Source organism: Astatotilapia calliptera, chromosome 4 (assembly GCF_900246225.1).
Source record: "Astatotilapia calliptera chromosome 4, fAstCal1.2, whole genome shotgun sequence".
Taxonomy (NCBI): Eukaryota; Metazoa; Chordata; class Actinopteri; order Cichliformes; family Cichlidae; genus Astatotilapia; species Astatotilapia calliptera.
The window spans coordinates 29,719,390-29,742,573 of NC_039305.1; the positions used below are offsets into that span (position 1 = coordinate 29,719,390).

General features: G+C 43.1%; 2 protein-coding genes across 3 annotated transcripts in view; both read left to right on the plus strand.

The window, feature by feature from the left end:
• Positions 1–799: 799 nt before the first annotated feature.
• LOC113021355 (ornithine decarboxylase-like) lies at positions 800–17,347 on the plus strand. 2 transcript variants are annotated; one of them, XM_026165980.1, is made up of 9 exons: positions 800–1,333; positions 9,752–9,879; positions 9,995–10,168; positions 10,256–10,428; positions 13,802–14,018; positions 14,101–14,184; positions 15,652–15,817; positions 15,928–16,049; positions 16,311–17,347. In XM_026165980.1, the coding sequence occupies exons 1-9, from the start codon at positions 928–930 to the stop codon at positions 16,566–16,568; spliced, it is 1,728 nt and encodes a 575-aa protein (XP_026021765.1). In that variant the 5' UTR covers positions 800–927; the 3' UTR covers positions 16,569–17,347. The 2 variants fall into 2 exon arrangements, with proteins under 2 accessions (XP_026021765.1, XP_026021766.1); XM_026165981.1 differs by lacking the exon at positions 800–1,333 and adding an exon at positions 6,454–6,536.
• A 2,505-nt stretch (positions 17,348–19,852) lies between these two features.
• The window catches only part of tanc2a (tetratricopeptide repeat, ankyrin repeat and coiled-coil containing 2a), a 59,683-nt gene continuing 56,351 nt past the window's right edge, over positions 19,853–23,184 (plus strand). The window contains exon 1 of the mRNA XM_026165963.1: positions 19,853–20,169. The gene's annotated coding sequence lies outside the window, so the exon portion shown is untranslated. The remainder of the gene's footprint in view (positions 20,170–23,184) is intronic.

The window sequence follows — 23,184 nt, forward strand, 5'->3', positions numbered from 1 at the left end:
GGGCAGGCAAGCGATCTTCCTTACACACCTCACTGTCAGGGAAGAGTGGGACACAGCCTCTGCTGGCGGCGTTTATGCACACAGCCGCAGCAGAGCCGAGCGAGCAGGCGATGGTGTAACAGCAACGCCGAGCCGCGTGACCCCTATGTAGCGTGCCACAGCAGCTAGCCGATAGCAACACTGAAGCTGTTTACTTCCTGTTAGGTATTTTAGTACCATGGGAGCATTTACTGGATATTGTTTTATAGTGACATTATGCAGGAAAACTCTGTCATTCAATAAGGCCCCTTTGTTTTAGTTATTTTTCTCTTTGACCCAAGAATTGATGTGTGAGAATCACAGGCTGGTACAAGGTTGAAATACCACAGAGATCACTCCCTCAGCTACATTAGTTTCTAAATCTCTTAGGAGACGCCTGTTGAGGCCAAATGGTTTGTTTCAGATTTCACTAATGTAAGAACTCTTTGTTTTGTGCCTTGAAAATATGTCGCTGAGATAATCACAATTGTAGCTGAACTGATACACTACACAAAGGATGCTTCTTCACCCAAGGGCAGGAAGACGCTGCCTTATCTTGGTCTGTACTGGTTTAAACTGATAAATCTGCTGTCTCATGAATTTTACCCTCTATATAAACTGTTGTACTTGTGAATAAAGTTGAGTCACTTTGGGAAGACAATCTAAAGCAGTCTCTGTTTTCTTGTTCTCCCAAGCTGCTCCCGAGCTCGTACTAACACGCTGAATGGCATGCTTGAATATTACTTGAGAATATATTTGACTGTGTTACAGACTAAGGGACATTCTCTGCTGATAGGTGAAGGTACATTCTCTGCTGATAGACGTCCACGCCTGGGAGGAAGTCGATCCACGGATTAGGCCTTGGAAACCGTTTCCTTTACTTCCCGTGACTGTTTACCCCTATGTGTTATGCTGTCACAGCAGCCTAGCCGACGGCACACGCTAGCGATGCAAAGCAGTGTCCCCACCGGGATCAAGCAACACAGCAGCCCAGCTGACAGTAGTCACACAGCAAGCCGACGCCGCGAGCCGCCGCGTAGCCCACAGGCTAAGCTACCCAGCGCCCAGGCGACAGCACCCGCTCCGAGTGCCGAGTCTCCCCGCAAGAGAGGCCAAGGAGAGCGGGCCGCAGCAAGCCGACAGCCGGACCAACAGGCCGGGGACACCAGGGGAATACCGGGGACACCAGGGGAATACCGGGGACACCAGGGGAATACCGGGGCTACCAGGGGAATACCGGGGCTACCAGGGGACCTAGAAGGGAGAAATGCCGAAGCACGCTCCAAGAGACGCGCACACACACAGCACTCTCAAGGTAAGCACTCCTTCGCACACACACACAACAAGTGGAGATCAACGATCACCGGTGTCACGTCTGCACAGCTGTTTTATACGTAGCTGTGGGGCGTAGCCGGGCGTGCCGGAGTGTCTTAAAGAAATATCCACACGCCACGACCTGGGGGGTCGTACCCCGTACATATGGAATATGTAACGGTGTGGAGAGATAGTCTCGATATGCTAGAGAACAACACTGGTCAGCACAGTCACATCACAGCATGGTTGTGCATGTCATCTACCAGAGCTCTGTGCGTTCTGCATCATCTGATTCTAGGACTACAGTCTTCTCTGATGCTGTGCCTGAAATCTGCCAGAGCCACTCTTTCAGTTTGGGGTTTACAGCTCCTAATTTTCCTATTAACACTGGGATCATATTAGACTAAGGAAACACATTGAATTAAAAAAAAAAAAAAAGAACTTGATAAAGAGATGAACAATGAAAAAAACAGAAGGTCTGTTTAGACAGAAAAGTTTTTAACTGCAGCTAAACAGAGGAGGTTCTGTTCCTGAACACTAGGGCCACACACTGCAGGCCTCGGTCCTCTCAGTTTTCTGAGTAAAGACAGCGAGCAGCAGTGTATTTAACAGGAAGCTGAAATATTTAGTCTGGAGCTAAGATAAGATAAGATAAGATAAGATAACCTTTATTAGTCCCACACGTGGGAAATTTGTTTTGTCACAGCAGGAGTGGACAGTGCAAAAGTTATGAGGCAAAAATTAGAATACAATAAGAATAAATACAGTACACAACTGTACAGAATAGAATAAAATAAAATACTATATACAGTAGAATAAAATAAAATAAATATACAATAAGATAAAAATAGAATACAAATACAAATACTATATACAACTGAGTAAAAATACAACGATGACAGAAAGGATTATTGCACTTAGTATTATTGCATATGTATGGATGTGTGTGCTTGATCAGTTAAAGTCTTTATTATGGAGTCTGACAGCAGTGGGGAGGAAAGACCTGCGAAATCTCTCCGTCCCACACCGTGGGTGCCGCAGTCTCCCACTGAAGGAGCTGCTCAGTGCTGTCACAGTCTGCTGCATGGGGTGGGAGATGTTGTATGCAAGTATGAGAATTTCAAAACAAATTCTAAAATAAACTGGGAGCCATCATAAAAACAATAAAATCAGCGCAATGTGAACTTGCTTGCTATAGTACGTTTGGTGTCTGGTTGCAACATTTTTTCTAGCTTGTAAGGATGAAAGCGACAGTTTATCTGAGTTGGTAAACGAAGGATTACAATAATCTTGACACAACGACACAAAGGACCAGTTTTCCCCAGTTCAGAGGGGCAGACTGTAGCTTGCAATCTAGAAATGTTCCTTAAATGAAAGAAACAGGAACATGAGGTAGATTTCATATGTGATTAATGCCCAGAGAGGAAGCATACATTACACTAAGACGATAGTTACACCATTGTGTAACTATCCATCTGCAAATGCTTTGGTTTTTTTATATAAATAGCATTGCGTGTGTAAATTGCATAATATCCTTTTCACCTTTTATCACTTTGATTTGCACCAAAGCAGTTAAAATGTATGATTTTTTTTTCCTAACTGCACAGACTGATATCCTGGCTTCCTGTTATACTGTGATGATGGATTAACATCAACAATAAACAATAAACAATGAATTAACCTTAGGGCAAGTCAAAAATTAGCTTGAAGTTATGTGTGCACGGTGTTCTTAGCGATTGGACAGAAGTAGAAGGTATTCTAGCTTGTTTTCATACCTCAGCAGATTCCTATATAAGCCTGTAGGGGGCATCTCTTCCTGGTAAGTCTGCTACCTGCACCGTCACTCAGCGCTAGTGATGTGCGATACCACTGATTTCCTTTCTGGTCTGATACCAAGTAATATTCAGGGTGGTATCGACGATACTGATCCGATACCGATACTTTGTACAAAAACTCATTTTATTTATTGTATCTCAAATTATAGCGTCATAATGATTATATCAGAATCAGAATCAGAATACTTTATTGATCCCTGGGGGAAATTATTTGGACATCATTATTTGGACATAGGTCATCAGATTACTTGTTCTTATCACTTAATAATGCAGAGTTCATCATATAGAAATAAAAAAACTTAAGTTGTGCGCTATTTGAACACCTTGCCTGCCTGCAGCACTAAAGGACTTCGTGAGAGACGTCTGTGTCGCCCTAGCAGCACCTGTCCCTGTCCTCCTCTTCAGTTCGTCTCAACATACACTTGTCATATCCTGTGATATGATTTAGGGGAGACCGGGGATAGTTGTAACATTTTTGACATTTCTGTCTGTAAATTGGAGCTCTTTTAAGGTAGTGGATTCAAAATGTAATGCAAAGTATTTACATGTCTCTGCTATTAAATAGTGCAGCTATTTTCTCTGCGGCACAATTACCCATTGCACGGTATGGTCTCAAACACAAAGAGTGAAATGTTACAATTAACCCCATAGTCTGGGTTAGTTGTAACATATCCCGGGGTGAAATGTAACACAATGAAATAAGGGTACTAACAAAATATTAACAAGTAATCTTTGTTTATTCAACACACAAATGCACTTAGAGCCGTGTGTGTGTGTGTGTGTGTGTGTGTGTGTGTGTGTGTGTGTGTGTGTGTGTGTGTGTGTGTGTGTGTGTGTGTGTGTGTGTGTGTGTGACAGAATGCAGAAATCTAGCTTTTGAACATATTCCAACCCCCCAAAAAAGACAAGTTATGGAATTTTCTGCAACTGAATATTTCATAAATTTTGGTTGGTCTTCCTTGAGTTTGGCCTCATTGGCTCAGTGGGCATTATAACCTACAACTCTTGCACCAATTTTGAACATAACAATGAAGCTGAAAAAATGTAGTTGTTCACCAGCATCGCAATTCCATTAGTTTTTATCCTGGCTTACCTTGGCGTGGTTTGCAAAGTGCTTCAGAAAGATGAGGAAATCTGTTTCTTGCACCCATCCTGATTTATTTCCACTACCAGTACTTCCTACTGGTCCATCTCTGACACAGTGGTCTGCATAATGTATGTGTGGGAACACAAACAGTGGAGGAATTGTGTTGCCAATGGCATTAACCGCATATACAAAAGCGACCAGTGAACCTCTCTCTGCTGATGTCGTTGCCCCAACTTGTTTAATATAAGTTAAAGTAATAGTGTGGTAAGTTGTAACATCTGCATTATTGTTACAACTGACCCAGACTGTTGCTGTTACAACTGACCCAGACTCCTATAGCCATGAACTAGCTAACATTACAGCCAACGGCTAAAACATTAGCACTAAGGACCTACACAGAATATATCCCCATAGACATACAAATAACATAATTTAAGTTTGATGAGTTTAACTGCAAAGCAGATAATGCTATTAAACATTGAAATAAAGTAGAAAAACTTACTTTTTGGCATACAAATTACTTTTTTTGTGTTAAATTGTCTGTGTTTGACAAAATGTGCTGATTTTTCACATGTGATAGCAGAACTGAGTTGGGCATGCACAGGATGAGTCACATCATTTGAAACTTAGCCCTGATTGGAGAAATTGGAAGTGTAACTGACCCACGTTACAACTATCCCCGGTCTCCCCTACTCTGAGGTGTTTGACAAGGTTAGTGATGTTGCCACAACCATACATCCCAACCCTCCTGATTTTTCTGGGAGAATGCCGAATTTCAGTGCCCCTCCCGAAAATCTCCCGGAGCCACCATTCTCCCGAATTTCTCCCGATTTTCCACCCGGGCAACAAAATTGAAAAACCATATCGAGAATTCATAGCAGGCGCAGCCAATTCCAGTTTCCAACAACGGCGGCAGCTACTTAGTTTTAATATTACTCTTATTTCTCTTTCTGGGTCGCAAAGAAACTTTTTTTCTTTTCTTTTCTTTTTTTTGTGTCCCGTTTGGATCTTTAGCCATCAGAATTGTTGTCTTAAGGCCAAGAAAGATGCCAAGCAGATTTATTTTACCAAGTGGATCATCATGGCCTTGCCATATTGGTCCATTTGATTGAAAACCAAAGGGGAGAAGAGACGGTGAGAAGGAGGGGGGAGAAAGAAAAACCCCGCAAAACACCTGGATCACCTGTATGGAGGAAAAAAAACAGAAGAGAAAGCAAACCACAAAGAGCAACATAATAAAAATTAAAAAAAAACTTTTAACATATTTTCAGGTGAGAATGTAGCTGTGTAAACTTCAAATATCTGAGCCGACCGACGCATCGTCTTCAAACCCCCGCGGTCTTTCACTACTCGGGTTAAACATGATATATAAGTCACTTTGATAATTTAAAAATGTTATTGTTTGGCTTTTTCAGTGTTTTATTTGTTCGTGAGTAAATCGGTTTGGCTGATTATTAGATTAGATTAAATTAAATTTAACTTTATTAATCCCTCGGGAGGGTTCCTCCGGGGTTTTCACACAGCTGAATAAACATCAAGCAGAAAACTGATTAAACAGAAGAGTTTAAGTCAGCGCCCGGTTATATTTTAGACAGCAAGGAGCAGACGGCAGAGTTTCACTCCACCGAGGGAGCTTGTGACGGCTTTCTTTAGACCATGAAGGCCGGTCCTCAGGCGGAAGCAGCCTCTGAATTTGGACACCCCCGCTGTTTCTGGGCCGGCCAATAATAACGGTGACATTTAACGTATTTTCTCCGATAAACACTGTAAAATTTATTTATCACTCCCCCCCAACAGCCCTTTTGAATGTCTTCCTAATTCTGAGGTCTCAAGGTTGGCAAGTATGGCCACAACACCTCACTTTTTTGCCAAATGTATCGCAAACCACATCTCAGCTGTTTGTGGAGGTAAAATACGTCCGCACAATTACGCTCAGCCATTGTTGTGAGCGCGCACGCCAAGGGGCTGCGAGACATTTATACAGCCGTATTTCGCACATGACTATGAAAGGCGGAAGAGGAAGTAGTTCCTTTGAATGTAGAAATCCGAATGTTATAGTTTCTTTCCACTGTGTTCCTGTTAATGATAAACTACAATTTACCCTAAATTACTAAAATATCGATATTTTAATGTGAGAATCGATTCTAGAACATAAATGATTGGTATCGGAGGAATCGATATTTCAGGATCGATCCGCATATCACTACTCAGCGCTGGACTTCAGCCTTGTACGACCCAGAGATGAGGCCGCTTCCACATGTCTTTTTCCATCTTCAGGTTAGGTAAATGGTCCAGACAAACACGGGCAATGCACACCTCCACTATACCAGCGGTCAATGTTGCTTTTGTCCGGAAGTAAACAGTGCTTGTAAAAGTCTTAAGCCTTCCCTGTATTTGCTTCCAAGCTCTCCTAAACAGGACTCCTGCAGGCTTTGTGAAGTGCTTTTTCACTCATTTTTGGCCCAGTCCTTTCATTGAACATTTTCCGAGGGATTTGTAAGCCATTTAATGACCTGTGGCTCTTTAAACAAAAAACAAAAAAAGACAAACCAATGGCGTGTCTACACATAACAGACATCTTGGCACAGAACTCATTTTAAATTGTATGTTTAGGCCCTTTAGTGGCAGCCTGTTGCAGAAACTCACCTATTCAGTTAAAGCTACAAAAATTCCAAAGATAACAGTTTAACAGGCATAAAGTTGTATTTTACACCAGCAAAGTGATTCTCAACAAGCTATTAGCCCAGATCTCGGTGTTCAGTATGTCCTTTACAGAGCATGTTGCTCTGTAAGGCTGGAAAAGAGTTACTGTATCAATCAAGTTAAGCCTCTCTGTAGTCAGGCAAAAATATAAAAATGTTAATACCACAGTCCTGTCATTAAGACGTGAGAGACTGTTGATGTTTAGAAGTACCAAAGATGGTTTTAGTTTTATTTCTTTCAGCCTCGGTGGTGTATTTAAGACACAGAGAATTGTGACACTTAAAAACTGCAGACCCTCCTACTTATCAGCACACAGAGGTCTGATGGATGTGATTCATCATTAGTCAGTGATTTCATAGCTGTTAATTAGGCAGCTTTACAGGATGTGTTACCTGGTCTTGTGGTCTCATTCCTCATCTGATGCATTGACTTCAGGCTGAAAAATTGGACTAGCTGACTGAAAACAGCTCAGATTAGTTGCAGCAGCGTTTCCCACTAAATTTTGTCTATTTTGGTCAGGGGAGACGCATCTGCACACCTGTATGTGTATGCTAGTAATGGAGTGGAACTTCTAATACTATCAGATCCCCACTCTGGGCTACATGGTTTCAATATCTGCAGCTTTGTTTTTACAGGTTTGCTTTTAGTTGGAGTAAAGCATCATCTTACAAGTTGATGTTTTCTGGGGTTTTTTAAGATACAGCCTTTTTTTGTAGAAGCAGATGTATGCAATAGATTAAGTTGTTGCTCCTCATTCACTTACTGTCTCACAAGCACTCTGGACTGAATAGCAGCCTGTTTCTAGAGTAATTTCCTCATTGTTATTCACAGGAAGTGCAATAGCTCTTCCCAGGCAGTTGAGTATTTATTTACTTTTTTGCAACATAATTGGTAATCATTAGTGAGTGTCTCGTCCTGTGGACTGCAGCTGGTTCTTCTGGTGAACTTCGTTCTCTGAGCAGAAGGCGAGGGCTTTGCCTGCTAGTAAAACGAGTCGGAGTGCACTCCAGTTGCTGTAAGCACACACTGTGTCACTGTTACACCCCGGCCTAGGCAACCAGAGTGCAACACGAAAAAAGGAAAAATAAGGGGGGAAAAAAACCACACACACAATGTTACACCCCGGCCTAGGCAACCGGGGGAGATCGCGACCATGACACACTGAAACACAGGGTTTAAATACCTAGAGGGAGCAATCAGGAAAATGGACAACAAGAGGGAAACACAGCTGGGGCAACTCAGAACTGACGAGACAGGGAAACGTAAACTGAAAAGACTAAGATAACACAGACTTTCAAAGTAAAACAGGAAACACATAACAGTCACGCCAAAAACAACACACTGACAACACCGAAACGTAACAGTCACGTCTCTGTGTGGGAAATGCCGCAGAGATGCGGCTCTTATCACCAGTAACGTCCTTTCACACAGAGAAGAGTTCAATTTGACACAGATTCATATTTGCTCGCTATGCAGGTGCAGGCCTGCGGTGGAGTGGCCAGCGCAGGACTTCTGGGGAGCATAATAAAAATATAGAAACCTGAGAAATGCTGTTTTGCTGTAAGAGCATGCCACTGTTTGTGCCAGGTGCTCAGGGAGTAAGTATGCACCCAGAGGACAGGCCATTGTGGGTCTGGGTGCTCAAGGTCAAAATGTCTTTATTGCACATGTTCACACAGGATTCCCAGCACAAACTTATTTTCACTGCCTGTTTATGCTGGCCTTCTGTGGCATATTTGATGAGTCAGGTAAAGTTGTAAAACATGAGGGGCTCCTGATTTTCATCTCCCAGCGTAGTCATTGCATCATCACTTTTTCATAAAGTTATTGAAGCTCCTGTCTGTGGTACCCAGCAGTCTTCAGATGTCCATTAGCCCATCGCTATTGTACCATTGCAGACGTCAGTGTTATACTACTGTGTATTTATACCTAGCCCAGCAGATGATTTCTCTTGATGATACTTTAAAGATGTAACAGGTTTTCAGGTCACCTTATACAAACATGAAAAGCATAGCTTTAAAAGTAAGACATGAAGATTTTTTTTTATTTGAAGAATAGTTCAAAGGCCAAAATAATGTCATTTTTAACATCCTTGTATCATTCCCTCTATGCCTATGTTGTCATCATACTTATAAGAGTCATAGTTATAAGGCTTTATATTATTTTTTGACTGATAAATCATTCGAGTTGATCTTGATGACCTTGGTGGATTATAATAGATTGCAGGAGTGCTGAGTTGGGTCATGTTAACAAAGTTTTACATTACATTGAAAACTTGCTGCTGTCATGTTTAGAGACAGAATGGCACGCATACATGGAAACACTACTGAAACGTACCCTCACGGGCTGTTCCCTAGTGTAGTTAGTTTAGAGACATATTGACATTGCACAGGAAAAAAAATAGTATTGCAGGTTTTGTAAAGTAAATACTACTGATGTTCTTTGTTTTGGGTTTTTTTTTTTTGGGTTTTTTTTTGTTTTTTTTCCTTAAAGGTAGGTGGAGAAAAGTCTGTTCTCAGCTAATAAAACACAGCACACTGAGTATCTGTTGGACTGAATCCTTGTCAAGTGTGCCTGCATAGCTAGAAAGCCCTTCAAACACACTCGGGCCTGTTTGAAAATAGCTTATATAGCTTTGTTGGTTTCTTTTTTCCACTGTATGGAGAACGTTTCATCCTATGGTAAGAAAACAGGGGGAAAAACTTAATTTGATGTTTTGGTTTTTGTGAATGAAGTTGATTCTTGTTTACGAATCTAGACCTTTTTGCCTTTTCCTGCTCTGTGTCTCCTCCAGCACCTGAAACTACAAATGGATCAGTCATGCATGATTTGTCTCTTGAGAGGAATCCCATTGAAATATTAGAGACTGGAAGGAGCATCAGTGACATCATTGATGGCAAGATTAGACAGCTGTATTCGGTGGTGAGCATCAGAGGCATCGTATCATTCAAATTCCTTAATTTTGTCCAAATGTTCTGAGATGGCTCTCAAAATATTGTATGATTATGAAGAGGTCTCCAAAAAATGCATCTTCTAGGGCAGCGAGGAGCCTTTCTATGTCGTAAATCTTGACAATATATTAGAGAGGCACCTGCAGTGGATCAGTCTGTTGCCTCGGGTGAAACCCTTCTATGCAGTGAAGTGCAACAACACAACAGCAGTTTTGAAGATGCTAAGCGCTCTGGACACCGGATTCGACTGTGCCAGCAAGGTACTGATGGAATATCTTAAAATAATGAGGATTAGTTTGTGTTCTTGAGAGTCAGCTCTTGTATAAATACATCTTGGTCCCACGCAGGCTGAGATCGAGCTGGCCCTATCGCTTGGCGTGAAGCCCGATGACATCATTTACGCCCACACAACCAAACCGCTGTCCCACATCAGATACGCCTGCGCTCACAGAGTGAATCTGATGACTTTTGATAATGAGGAGGAACTCTTAAAAATCTCTCTTGTCCATCCCCAAGCCAAGTAAGTGAGCAACCGCTACTATGTTTCAGCATTTGGTGCAGCTTCCTTTGAGAGGATTGATTTCAGAATCAGAATCAGAATCAGAAAGGGTTTTATTGCCAAATGTTGAGCAGGTTTACAACATTAGGAAATTGCTGCGGTGCTTCAGTGCAAACATAGTGTCATAAAAATATAAAAATAAGAATAAGAATTAAAAGTGCTAAGTAGATAGATATATACATGATATATACATGAGTGCAGGTGGTGATCAGTGCCAAACATGGAATGATGCAGTGAACACAGCGTAGGGTCATGTGTTAGTGGTGGGAACAGTCATATGGTTATTGTTCATGTGTCCGACAGCAGAGGGGAAGAAACTGTTCTTATGGCGAGAGGTTCTGGTGCGAATGGACCGGAGCCTCCTGCCTGAGGGGAGCAGGTCAAACAGACTGTGTCCAGGGTGAGAAGGGTCAGCTGAGATCCGAGCTGCACGCCCCAGTGTCCTGGAGCTGTACAGGTCCTGCAGAGATGGGAGTCTGCAGCCAATCACCTTCTCAGCAGAGCGCACAACACGCTGCAGTCTCTGTTTGTCCCTGATAGTGGCTCCAGCGTACCACACGGTGATGGAGGAGGTGAGGATGGACTCGATGATTGCAGTGTAGAACTGCATCATCGTCCGTGTTGGCAGGTTGAATTTCTTCAGCTGCCTCAGGAAGTACATCCTCTGCTGGGCTTTCTTAATGACGGAAGTGATGGTGGGCTCCCACTTCAGGTCCTGGGTGATGGTGGTACCCAGGAAGCGGAACGAGTCCACAGAGGTGATGGGGGTGTCAGTCAGGATGATGGGGGGGAGTGGGGCTGTGTGCTTCCTGAAGTCCACAATAATCTCCACTGTCTTCTGGGCATTCAGCACCAGGTTGTTGTGGCTGCACCAGGACACCAGACGTTCAACCTCCCTCCTGTAGGCAGACTCATCCCCGTCAGAGATGAGCCCAATAACGGTGGTGTCATCTGCAAACTTGATTAGCTTGACAGACTGGTGGGTGGAGGTGCAGCAGTTGGTATACAGGGAGAAGAGCAGAGGAGAAAGAACACAGCCCTGAGGGGAGCCGGTGCTGATGGTCCGGGAGTCCGAGACATTCTTTCCCAGCCTCACATGCTGCTTCCTGTCCGTCAGGAAGTCAGTGATCCACCGGCAGATGGGATCAGGCACATTCATCTGGGAAAGCTTGCCTCGGAGATGGTCTGGAAGGATGGTGTTGAAGGCAGAGCTGAAGTCCACAAACAGGATCCTGGCGTAGGTTCCTGGGGAGTCCAGATGCTGCAGGATGAAGTGTAGGGCCATGTTGATGGCGTCATCTACAGACCTGTTGGCTCTGTATGCAAACTGCAGGGGGTCCAGGAGGGGGGCCGTGAGGGTCTTGAGATGGGAGAGAACTAGGCGCTCAAATGACTTCATGACCACAGATGTCAGAGCCATGGGTCTGTAGTCATTTAGTCCAGTGATCCTAGGTTTCTTGGGGACAGGGATTATGGTAGAGGACTTGAAGCAGGCAGGCACATGACATGCCTGCAGTGAGGAGTTGAAAATGCCAGAAAACACTGGGGCCAGCTCGTTTGCACAGTGTCTGAGGGTGGCAGGAGACACGCCGTCTGGGCCGGGAGCTTTTCGAGCATTCAGACTCTTAAACTGCTTCCTCACATCTGCTTCATGAATATGAAGAGTTGTGGTGGGAGGAGGTGGTGTGAAATCCTCCTTTGTGTGGGGTGAGGAGGGGGGTGTTGCAGGTGAAGTGATTGAAGGTGGTGATGGCTCTATGGAGGGGGGAGAGGTGGGGGAATGAGTGTCCAAAGTGTCTCTATTGTTGGGGCCGTTGGAGGTGTGAAGGCTGCCTGATGGCTCGTCAAAACGGCAGTAGAAGTCGTTGAGGGTGTTGGCCAAGAGCAAGTCATCAGTGGAGTGGGGGGTTTTAGGCTTGTAGTTGGTGATATTCCTAAAACCTTTCCACACAGAGGCCGAGTCATTCTCTGAGATCTGCTGCTGCATCTTCTCAGAGTGCTGATGTTTAGCAATGTCCACTTCTTTAGTGAACCTGTACTTGGCCTCTCTGTAGCAGTCCCTGTCTCCGCTTCTGAACGCCTTTCTCTTTTCCAGCCACAGCTTTTTGAGTTTAGGAGTAAACCAGGGTTTGTCATTGTTATAACTCACCCTGGTGCGTGATGGCACAATGCTGTCCTCACAGAAGTGGATATAGGAGGTGACAGTGTCCGTAAACTCGTCCAAGCTGTTAGAAGCAGCCTTCATTGTGTCCCAGTCTGTAGACTCCAAACACGTGCGAAGCTCCTCCACAGCCTCGTTGCTCCACAGTTTTTTGGTCCTCACGACAGGTTTGGAGAGCTTCAGCCTCTGTCTGTACGCGGGGATTAGGTGGATCATGACGTGGTCAGAAAGTCCGAGTGAAGCGCGGGGCACCGCGCGATAGGCCCCCCTGATCGTGCTGTAACAGTGGTCTAATGTCCTCTCCTCTCTGGTCGGGCATTTAATATACTGCTTGTATTTGGGAAGCTCATGGCTCAGATTGGCTTTGTTAAAGTCCCCAAGAGCAATGATGAGAGAGTCCGGGAATGTCCGCTCCATGTGCAGTATCTGCTCCGCAAGTGCGCACTGAGCTGCCTGCGCATCTGCGTCTGGCGGGATGTAAACAGCGGCCAGGATGAATGAAGCAAACTCCCGCGGAGAATAAAACGGTTTGCAGTGAATGAAAAGGTATTCCAGAGAGGAAGAGCAGTGCTGAGCAATCACTGTTACATCTGTGCACCAGCCACTATTAATGTAGAAGCAGAGACCTCCACCTTTGGTCTTACCAGAGAGAGAGGCCTGCCGGTCAGCGCGCAGCAGATGAAAGCCCTCCAGCTTGAGCGCGCTGTCCGGGATGTCCTCACAGAGCCACGTCTCCGTAAAACATAACACACAGGAGGAGGCAAAGTCTCTGTTCATGCTTCTCATCAGGGCCAGTTCGTCTGTCTTATTCCTGAGTGAGCGTACATTGGAAAGGAAGATCCCAGGAAGAGCAGTTCGCAGTCCACGTCTCCTCAGACGCACCAGTACGCCGGCTCGCTTACCTCTCTTTCGGCGTCTCACTTTCCTGATCAGAGTCTGCAGTAAATCTGCCGCGGATGCGACAAATATTGGAAGTAAATCCACAGGTGTTGTAGTCCTGTGGTTAAGAAGCTCTTCTCTGGTGTAAGAATATCCAGAGGAGTGCCCAGACACAGAAGTTATGCACAAAAACAAGACAGAAGTAACGCACTGAAGCACCAGGGCATCCATACGCGGCGTCATCTTGGATCGAATCGGTGTTATTTGCAATAACACCTTTGAATCACTTTGCAGGCTGGTAATACGAATTGCAGTGGACGACTCCAAATCAATGGTAAGACTCAGTCCAAAGTTTGGAGCCAGACTGCCCACAGTTAGACAGTTGCTGGGCCGTGCCAGAGAGCTGAACTTAGAGGTGGTCGGCGTCAGCTTCCACGTGGGCAGCGGCTGCACCAGAAGCTCGGCCTTCAGGCAGGCCATCGAAGACGCTCGGCGCGTCTTTGACGTAGCGGTGAGCCATTGTGACATAAACGCAACAATAATTCCTGTATTGTTTATTTGCAGCTCCAGTATGCAACACTGATCTCTTTCAGAGTGTTTTGGGGTTCCAGATGAGACTCTTGGATATTGGTGGAGGATTTTCTAAGATTGGGGACTTCCAAGAGAAGTTTGAAGAGGTAAAGTCTCTGCTTTAGCATTGTCTCCACCACATTATATAAGTCCTGTTTCTAATCACCAGCTCTGGCACATTAACTCCCCACAGGTTGAAAGGATTTGTTTCTTAGAGTTGTGTATGAAAAGTCAAAAAATATGCAGTATACAATCAGTTCTCACTCACTTGCAAACAACCACAGCCTCAAACACAGTTTATGATGGATGGATGGTAAACAAGGATCTCTAGCCTGAGATGGCAGTTTGGGAAATGCCTCCTGAGGGTCAGTGAGCTCCCAGCCTGGTGCCAACCAGGGTGACAAAATGTGGGGAAGGAGTGTGGGGCAGTTGCACTTATAAACGCACAGAAACCTTAAAGACGTTCACCTGATGGTCATCCTTTATTTATCCAACTAAAAGTCTCACTGAAATAAAAATGTCTAGAAGTTACAACAAATACAACATGTAACAATATAACAAGCAAAGAAGCGATGCGTGAACACAAACGTGACTCTGATGCTTTCACTATCAGTTGGTTTGCTTGTTTTTCTTGATGGTTCCCGTTGAGAGCATTCACGGTGTTCTTCTCGCTGCAGATGATATTTGGAATCTGTTTTTCTGCCTTTGTAGTTCAAAGCAGAGTGAAAGGAGAGCAGTGGCCACATGATGGTGCTGTTGGTACATTTGAGATTCCCAGGGCGTTCAGAGGAGCTGAAAATTATTCTGTCATATCATTTTTATTGATTATGAAGAAGAAATTTCATTTAAAAGGCTATAGGGAGGAAAAACCACTCTTACACCAGCCAACACACATGTTTGTGTGTTTAGTTTCTCCCCCACGGCGACAGCAGACTGGTATTCAGGGGAGCGTGCTGTCATTCAGCTCTGTCTTTGCTTTACTTGTCTGGATGTCCTGAACCCAGTATCTGCTGGAATGCAGTAACCTGTAGAAGCTCGTCTTCTCTTCTTCTGAATAAAAGTGAATTTTGTCTGTAGCACAAACAGTAACGGCATCACAGTCATTTGAAGACTGCATGTAAAATGGGCTCGCCAATGGTAAATAAAGAGTTGGAGTGTGTATGTGTGTTCTGAGATGAGCTTTTTGTCTGCACTCTCACGCAGACACCGGATCGTTCAAGCATAACTCAAGTTGTGGAGGAGCCTTTAAATATAAGATCTGCCTTATAGTGCAAGTTAACCACTGCAACACTATCCATCCATTTTCTCCCACTTATTCAGTGCAGGGTCGCAGTTGGGCTGGATTCTGTCCCAGCTGTCATGGGTAAAGACACACAGGTACAGGTTGCCTGGATATCGCAGGTTAACACACAGACAGAGACGGGCAACCATTTATTAACCTAACTCGCACATCTTTGGACTGTGGGAGGAACCCACGCTACCACAAAACACCCCCGCCTTTTTTTTAAAGAGTAAGTATTGTGAGCAGAGGCATAAGGCCATGGAGTCAAGTTATTAACCGTGTGTGTTCCTAGTTCTCGGAAGTCATTAACGGATCGCTAGATGAATTCTTCCCACCTGTCAGTGGGTTGGAGGTGATTGCAGAGCCGGGCAGATACTACGTGGAATCGGCCTTCACGCTGGCAGTGAACGTCATCGCCAAAAGAGTCGTCGTGGAGGACAGAGCCAATAAATGCGCAGGTGTTGCAGTGATATGTAACTGTTCGACACACCTTAGCGTACAGGGTTGTAGTTTCTGAGCATCTCAGCTGCTGTTATGCTAACCATCATTCCTCGTTTGTGTTCTCCAGACGGAGCAGGAAGCTGCCCCGAGAGGGTGATGATGTACTACATTAACGACGGTGTGTACGGCTCCATGAGTTGCATCACCTTTGACCCCGCTCACAGCAAACTTGAACCGTACCCTCACAGGGTAAATATCAACAGCATCCCTATAAAAGAATTTCACCGTTTTATTTATTTATTTATTTTCCTCTTCACATCTGGTGAAAAGTGCTAAACATCCATGCTTTCAACAGCAGCAGTTTCTGCATGTTTAGGCCAGTGACATCATGTGCTAAGGTTAGAATCAAGGACTGTGGTAACGCCTGCTGGAACCTTGAGCATAGTGTTAGTTCAGACAGGTTGTGGGTTTGTTTTTTTTAATATATCTCAGTTGATAACCTCTCTGCAGGCTGTTAAGAAGAGCGAACCGAGATATTGCTCCGTCATCTGGGGTCCAACCTGCGACAGCATCGACAAAATAACCGAAAGCTACTGGATTCCTGAGCTGTACGTGGGCGACTGGCTTCTCGTCGACAACATGGGCGCTTACACTGTCAGCGTAACCACCGACTTCAACAGCTTTGAAAAGGCACACATTTATACTGTTGTGACAGCTGAGACTTGGCACAGCCTAAACCTGTCTCCTGCCTACGATATTGTCCATTAATGAGGCGAGCACTTATACTTAACTTCACTGGCCTGTTGTGAATATCGTGTCTTTTGTCTGTTGCACTGTAGAATGTTTTCCTGCTTTTAAAATAGCCTCTGTGTTAAGTCTGTTAACTTAGCAGAAGCAAGCCATCCACTGCAGAGCTTCTATGAATGTATTGTGAGGTTAATGATGTCCTTGTCTCATCAAATTTAAGTGGGGTGAAGACCAATCGGTTACCTAACCTTAATTACAGTGTTATGTGACGCCCTTTTTAAATACGAGACATATGCCAGTTTATTTTGGCCACTTAATGACTGTAACTAGTTAATATGATCTGCTGTCTGCCAAAGGAAGTGAAACTCGGAGCTAAAGTGTTATGAAAAAACTGCATATAAAACTGTATGCTGCTATAAGAAATTATTTATTGTCAGTCTCTTACAGTCTACAAATGTTGCAAGACTAATTGTCATTCTTTATTTTAGCGTGTGTGTGCATCTCTTCCAAAAAAAAAATGGTGGGAGGAGAAGAGGTGTTTTTATAGAAACAACAAAAAAATACTTTTATTTGCTGGTGTAAATTCTTCTTCTTCTTCTTTTGTTTTTAACATGCAAGTAATATTGATATATTCCTGCTGTGTTTTGCCATATAGGCAGACCTTTACTGATTAGTAGAGTTGTAGAGAGCAGCTGAAATTACCACACCAGTCAAGCATTCTTTGGTAGAGTTTGTTTTTTCTCCAATGCCTCTACTTGATTCTGATGATAATTTGCAGTAAATTTTGCAGAAATTTTAAACCTTGAAACTCAGTGTGGTTTTTTTTTTCCTTCCAGAGGTGTGCCCCTTATTGTTTTTCTTCCAAGGTGCCAGACATGTTTCATATGTAATCAGTTCTTAGCTCTCTGGGCCGTTTGAAGGTTCTTTGAACACTGGCCTGTTTTTCACTCCTTTTTAGTCCAGTACTTGTACCTGACCATTTTCAGAGGAATCGTTTTGTTTGAGCCAATTAAAACTGACCAATGTGTCATTCAAGACAAACAAAACAGGAATCTAACTCAAGGAATGATCAAGTGTTATGTGCAGACACACAACACTTGCACCGGGCTTGCTGGTTGTTCATCATACAAGGCTGAAAACGACAGGTGACAACTTTTGTAACGGTGCCCCCCAGACTCTGGAACTCTCTCCCTTTGAGCTTGAGGTCTGTGGACTCTGTGGTCTCTGATTCCCAAAGAGGTATTAGATGAAAATGTGGCACATCTCTGCATGTTGTGCAGCATGTACATCATTTGGATGTCTTAAAAATTCCCTCAAAAGCCTTCAGTTGATTGAAGATGCTGCAGCAAGCGTACTGATAGGGTCTAGCTAGAGACAACATATTTTTCCCACACTGGTTTCTCTTTATTGGCTGTCCGTTAAATCCAAAATCACATTTAAGAACCTTTTCCGCACATATACAGTCTTGAATGACCAGGCCCCATCTTACTGTATCACCCCATTACAGCACTTCACTCTCAGACTGCAGGCTTACTTGTGGTTCCTGAGGCATTTAAATGTAGAACAAAAGGAAGAGCCTTTAGCTTTCAGGCCCCTCTTCTATGGAACCAGCTATGGGTTTGGATTCAGGAGAAAGACACCCTCTCTACTTTCAAGCTCAGGTAGAGGCAACATCCTGGGGGTTATTAGATTCAGGATCACCTGATCCAGCCCTAACTATGCGTTGAAAGAAAAGTTTTAAGCCTAATCTTGAAAGTAGAGAGGGCAGTTTTTCCTTCCCACTGTCACCAAAGCCATTGCTCATAGTGAGACGTGATTGTTGGGGTCTTCTCTGTATTATTGTAGGTTCTTTACCTTTGCAAGTGATTTCCTATAGCTCAAGCGTTAGAGCGGGTCCTCTACTATTAGGAAGGCTGGTGTTTTGATCCCTGGTTGCTCCATTCTAGCCAGATATCCTTGGGGATAACCTCAAGTTGTTCTCTGATGGATGCGGTGCAGTGTGAATGTTAGAAAGATGTCTTTGTCCTTATTATGCCTTATAATTGATCCATCCATGGTCTCCATGGAATTGCTAAATTGAAAATCAGTCACAGCAGGTCTTATGGTGTGATGACTCCAAATTTGAAATATTTGGTTCAAACAAGAACTGCATGTTAAATAATGAAGAAGAGGAGGCAAAGTTTTTTGGATTTATGTTTTAGGACACAGCTGTGGAGCATGCATCTAAATCTGCTTAGGTAATGTGGCACCAAGTACCGGTGTACACTGAAACAACAATTGTTGTTATCTCCGTTTATTTGTGACCTCAGTAAGCACCTTCCTGACGACTTGATGGTCTAAACTGCTAGTTTGAAAGTAGGGTATGTTTTACCATGTCATTGCTAGCCTATCAGAGCCAATGTCCCTTGGTTTCTCAGACAAGTTGACACTCTGAAAGACTACATGACCGGGAGTATTCACTGATGTCTTTGTGGCTCTACATTTTTATATTCAGTCTGTGGAAGCATCACACAGAGTAGCTGCTGTTCAATGACAGTTTTGTAAAATGCTAGCAATATTTCACTAAACAAGTAGCTTGAAAATTGTTTGGTTAGCTCTTCATGCATCTAAGGTCATTAGTTGTTGAGCAATATTTTGGAAAAGACTACTCAAGAGGAGAAAAAAGAGGTTGTTAATACATCACTGTAACGTCCTGTGAAGGTGCAAAAGATATCCGTGGCTTTCATGAGAAACACCCCGGGAAAGAGGGACTAATATTTCCTCTTTGCTGCATGTGCCAAGGAACACCTGATGAGTGGAAGCATGTAATTTGATCTGATGAGATCATTTTGTTCCGCAAGACATTCAGGATTCATCGTTTAGATTCACCTGTCACTCAACGTGCCCAAATCGTGCAAACTTAAAGCCTTGAGATAACAGGTGAACAGGTCAGCTAAAAACAATAAACAAACAAGCAAAAAACAACCACGTTACAGAGACAAAAAACTGATACAAGCACACTAACACAACAGTGGTCTATTTTCACATGCGGATTAACACGCATTTGTTACTCTACGAATCATATAACGTAACCATGTTGCTCATTGACTTTCTCCAGCAAAATAAATGTGCCTTTTGATTAGATTTATTTCTGCAAATTACCTTTTGGCCGCTAGATGTCGTCGTCGCGAGCGCTTCATCGCGACTACGCTGGTTTCACTGAACCCAGCCCAAGCATTCTGTTGTTTGTAGCACGCGCGCGCACCCAAACACACACACTCCGCGTATTGGCCACGCCCCTCTTATGAATAATGCAGCACCTCCCGTCGACCGGAGGAGACTCGTGCCACCGGAGCTCTTCAGACGTCAGCTCGTGCTCACCGGTGGAAGGAGAATAATGAGCGTAATATAACCAGTCCATCTACTGATAAAAATATATTAATATCCGGTAATGAACGGGGAATTTGGGAAGTGTGGGAATCCGCCTCGCGCACAACAACGGGTCCGCTGGTTTGTACCGGGGTTTTACGGAGGAGGATACACCGAGGGCTGGATATTAACCCGACCGTGACCGACCTATTATCCACCGGTCAGACGGTTGTTATTCTCATCGCCGCTGAATTGAGGAAAAACAACACTTAAGGTAGGCCTTGTCTTTCCTGTGTTTCTCTGTGTTTATACGTGTATGTGAGCGAAGGAAGGAGCTAAATATTATAGTAAGGTGGTACGTACGTGTGTGTGTGTGTGTGTGTGTGTGTGTGTGTGTGTGGACGTACAGCCATAATATCGTGTGTCATATATATATATATATATATATATATATATATATATATATATATATATATATATGTATGTATATATAACGTATTACAGGCCCATTAATCTTAAAAGGTCCATGTTTAGTATTATTGTTACCCCGTGTTTGTGTTTTTATTTAATAATCATTGTATTGTTGGTGCTTGTAAAAAATGTGGTCCTATATTAATGCTGAACTCAGCACGGCAGCTCTTAGTCACTGCAGAAATATTGTGTTGACAGCAAAAAACATCACTATAAAATTATGCTTGAAGACCACATGAGCACATTCTCATATTCTCTGAATCATATTAGAATCATTGCTGTTAATGTAAGGTATAGCTGACACACATTTGAACATCACGTGTAAAATACAAAGCAACAATAACAGCGGGAGACTGTGGCTGTACTGAGATATAAAAAAAAGCAGTTGAAGATAAAAAGGAGAAAATAACAGCAGAGACAGTGAAGGGAGCATCGTGACAGACTGGAAAAGATGACCCTCACCTGGAACTGTGTGCATGTACATGTGTGACACGGGTTTTACTTTTCCCGCCCTGGTGTGGTCTTGTTTTTCTCACACATTTTGGTCACATTTTAGTTTCCCCTGCCTCCACTGCTGGGCCGGATGTGTGATGGAGCCAGCTGGTGGTTTACAGTTGTGTTCGAAGGAAACACAAATCCTTTGTTTGGAAATGAGTGGATTATCTCCCACACTATGTACATGCTACATTATTGTGATGTCTCTGTTGGCTGGAATGGCTAAATCAGATCTGTTTGTCTGTGTGTGTTGTTATTTAGCTAACATGTTACAGGTTGAAATTAATTAGTATAGGTACAAATTACACCTAATTACTAGGGGTGAAGAGAATGCACCATCCAGATATTTGTCTTACTTTCAATTTATACCTTACTGACACCTATATGAGTTGACATTTATTGATGGCAGTGTACCAATATCGACATTCTTCTAGAAGCATATCTCAGCACTTGGAAGCCATCTTGGTAACACATCTTATGAGCAGTTAATCTGAGGCATTTTGTACACTAACTTGCATTTCAGTGGTCACTAGAATAAAGCAGTAACAGTATTATCCAACACCAGTCAAATCACCATTCTTAAGAAATCCTTTTTCTTCTCTGGAAGGTCCCACCGTCTTTGTTCTTACGAAATTCTCCCATATATGTCAATTCAGGAGTCTTTCGAAGACATGTCTTATAATGTGTCTTGTATTAGTGGCAGTTATAGCTAACTATTAGCGGTGTAATACATGGCCAAATGCTGGCGATGTATGCCAGTGGCCAAAGGCCTTCTGGAAGGATCTGGGGCATCACTGAATACACCAGCCTGCATCATATTGGATCATATCTGCACAACCTCATCCAAATAACAACAAAACATAAGCGCTTTGTGAAAAAATTTTTTTTTGCTTCTTTTGGTATGGAAATGGGTATCCTTTTCAGTTTGATAGGATAGTTTGTTGAAAAGATGCAAAAATGGACTAAGGAAAAGAGAACGATAAAATGAGCTGGTGCTTATATAGCACTTTTTACAACATGCCTCCTTCATATAAGTACCTTTCTCTATGCCTAAGTGCTTTTCTACTTAACACTCACACGAATACATCCAGAGGCATCCAGAGCAGCCAGGGATCAAACCACCAACCTTAGTAGATGACCTGCTCTACTTCTTGAGCTACAGAAAACCAGACCAAATGTGGAAAAAAATTATTTGTATTTTGTGACAAAACTGTTGAACTATTTTAACTGATTATTGTTGAATTTGGTCGTATCAGTGGCTTTTTGGAAAACAGCAGAAATTGTATTTTTTGATTGCAAAGTGTTGTAATCAACAGCAAAAATTTAAGGTCCTGGCAGCTGACTCCCTGACAGTTAAAGAATATTAAGGTATAGTCCTAGTTCTGTCACTGTGGCTAAATGATCAAAGATGATATGATGAGGAGCTGTAAGAAAAGAAACTGGTTCTTTATTGAGAATAATGGTGTCGTTTTTTTCCTGGAGTCAAAGAAAATATCAACAAAATTTCAACAGCTTACTGAGACTTACTGGTAAGTTAACGTAACGTTTCAGTGGTAACAAAAAAGGAAAACTGCACCGGTCAAATTTGATTTCACCACCATCAGAATTCTCTCATAGATTCTCTCATGATATCTCTGATGATTCATGCAGTACTCCCTAAAAAGTGTTCAAAAGTCACACATAGAAACTATTGTCAGAGTGTGGGAATACAGAAGTCTGCAGAGTATAAAAAGTCACATTTCATATTATAACCTTTTATCCAAAGTACCGTCCAGACCTCAGCATTCAGCAAATATGAGGTTGCAAGTCAGAATTGCTGAATGAGGGTAGTAATTTGTGAATCTATTCCACTTCCATACTCGGGCAGAGCATAAGTTGATTTGCTTAAAATATTTAAAGAATTTAAGCCATCAAGAATCTTCCCTTTTAGGCCCTGATATGTAAAACAAATCAAATAAAAACCTCTTTTCACACAAGAAATATCTGTAATGGACTGAAATTAAGCATTAGCTTGAATGACCTAAAACTTAAATCGTCCCTAATATAATTTCAGCTCTAGAGTTGTGCAAAGTAATGTAACCTTCCTCTTTTTTTGTCAGTATTCAGGACTCTAATCTTTATCCAATAAACTCTGTTGGATTCCTCCCTATGTTAAAGCTGGTAGGCAACAGCTGCTGAGGCGTGATGGATAGAACTGAAGCTGAGATGGTCTATTTTTCACCAAACTTTATTTTTTCAGGATGCAGTTAAACGTCTCTGTGATGGAGTTGTTTGTCATGTATTGCGCACTCCCAGCCTTTTGCTGGCTTCTGTTCCTAGACAG

What these genes read in the sequence shown, in the direction of transcription:
- LOC113021355 (XM_026165980.1), top strand. Translation starts at nt 928, where the DNA reads ATGCTGTCACAGCAGCCTAGCCGACGGCACACGCTAGCGATGCAAAGC. An exon ending in CTTGTCCATCCCCAAGCCAA is followed by an intron (nt 10,429 to 13,801) that starts GTAAGTGAGCAA and finishes ATCACTTTGCAG; the next exon opens with GCTGGTAATACGAATTGCAG. An exon ending in TTGAACCGTACCCTCACAGG is followed by an intron (nt 16,050 to 16,310) that starts GTAAATATCAAC and finishes ACCTCTCTGCAG; the next exon opens with GCTGTTAAGAAGAGCGAACC.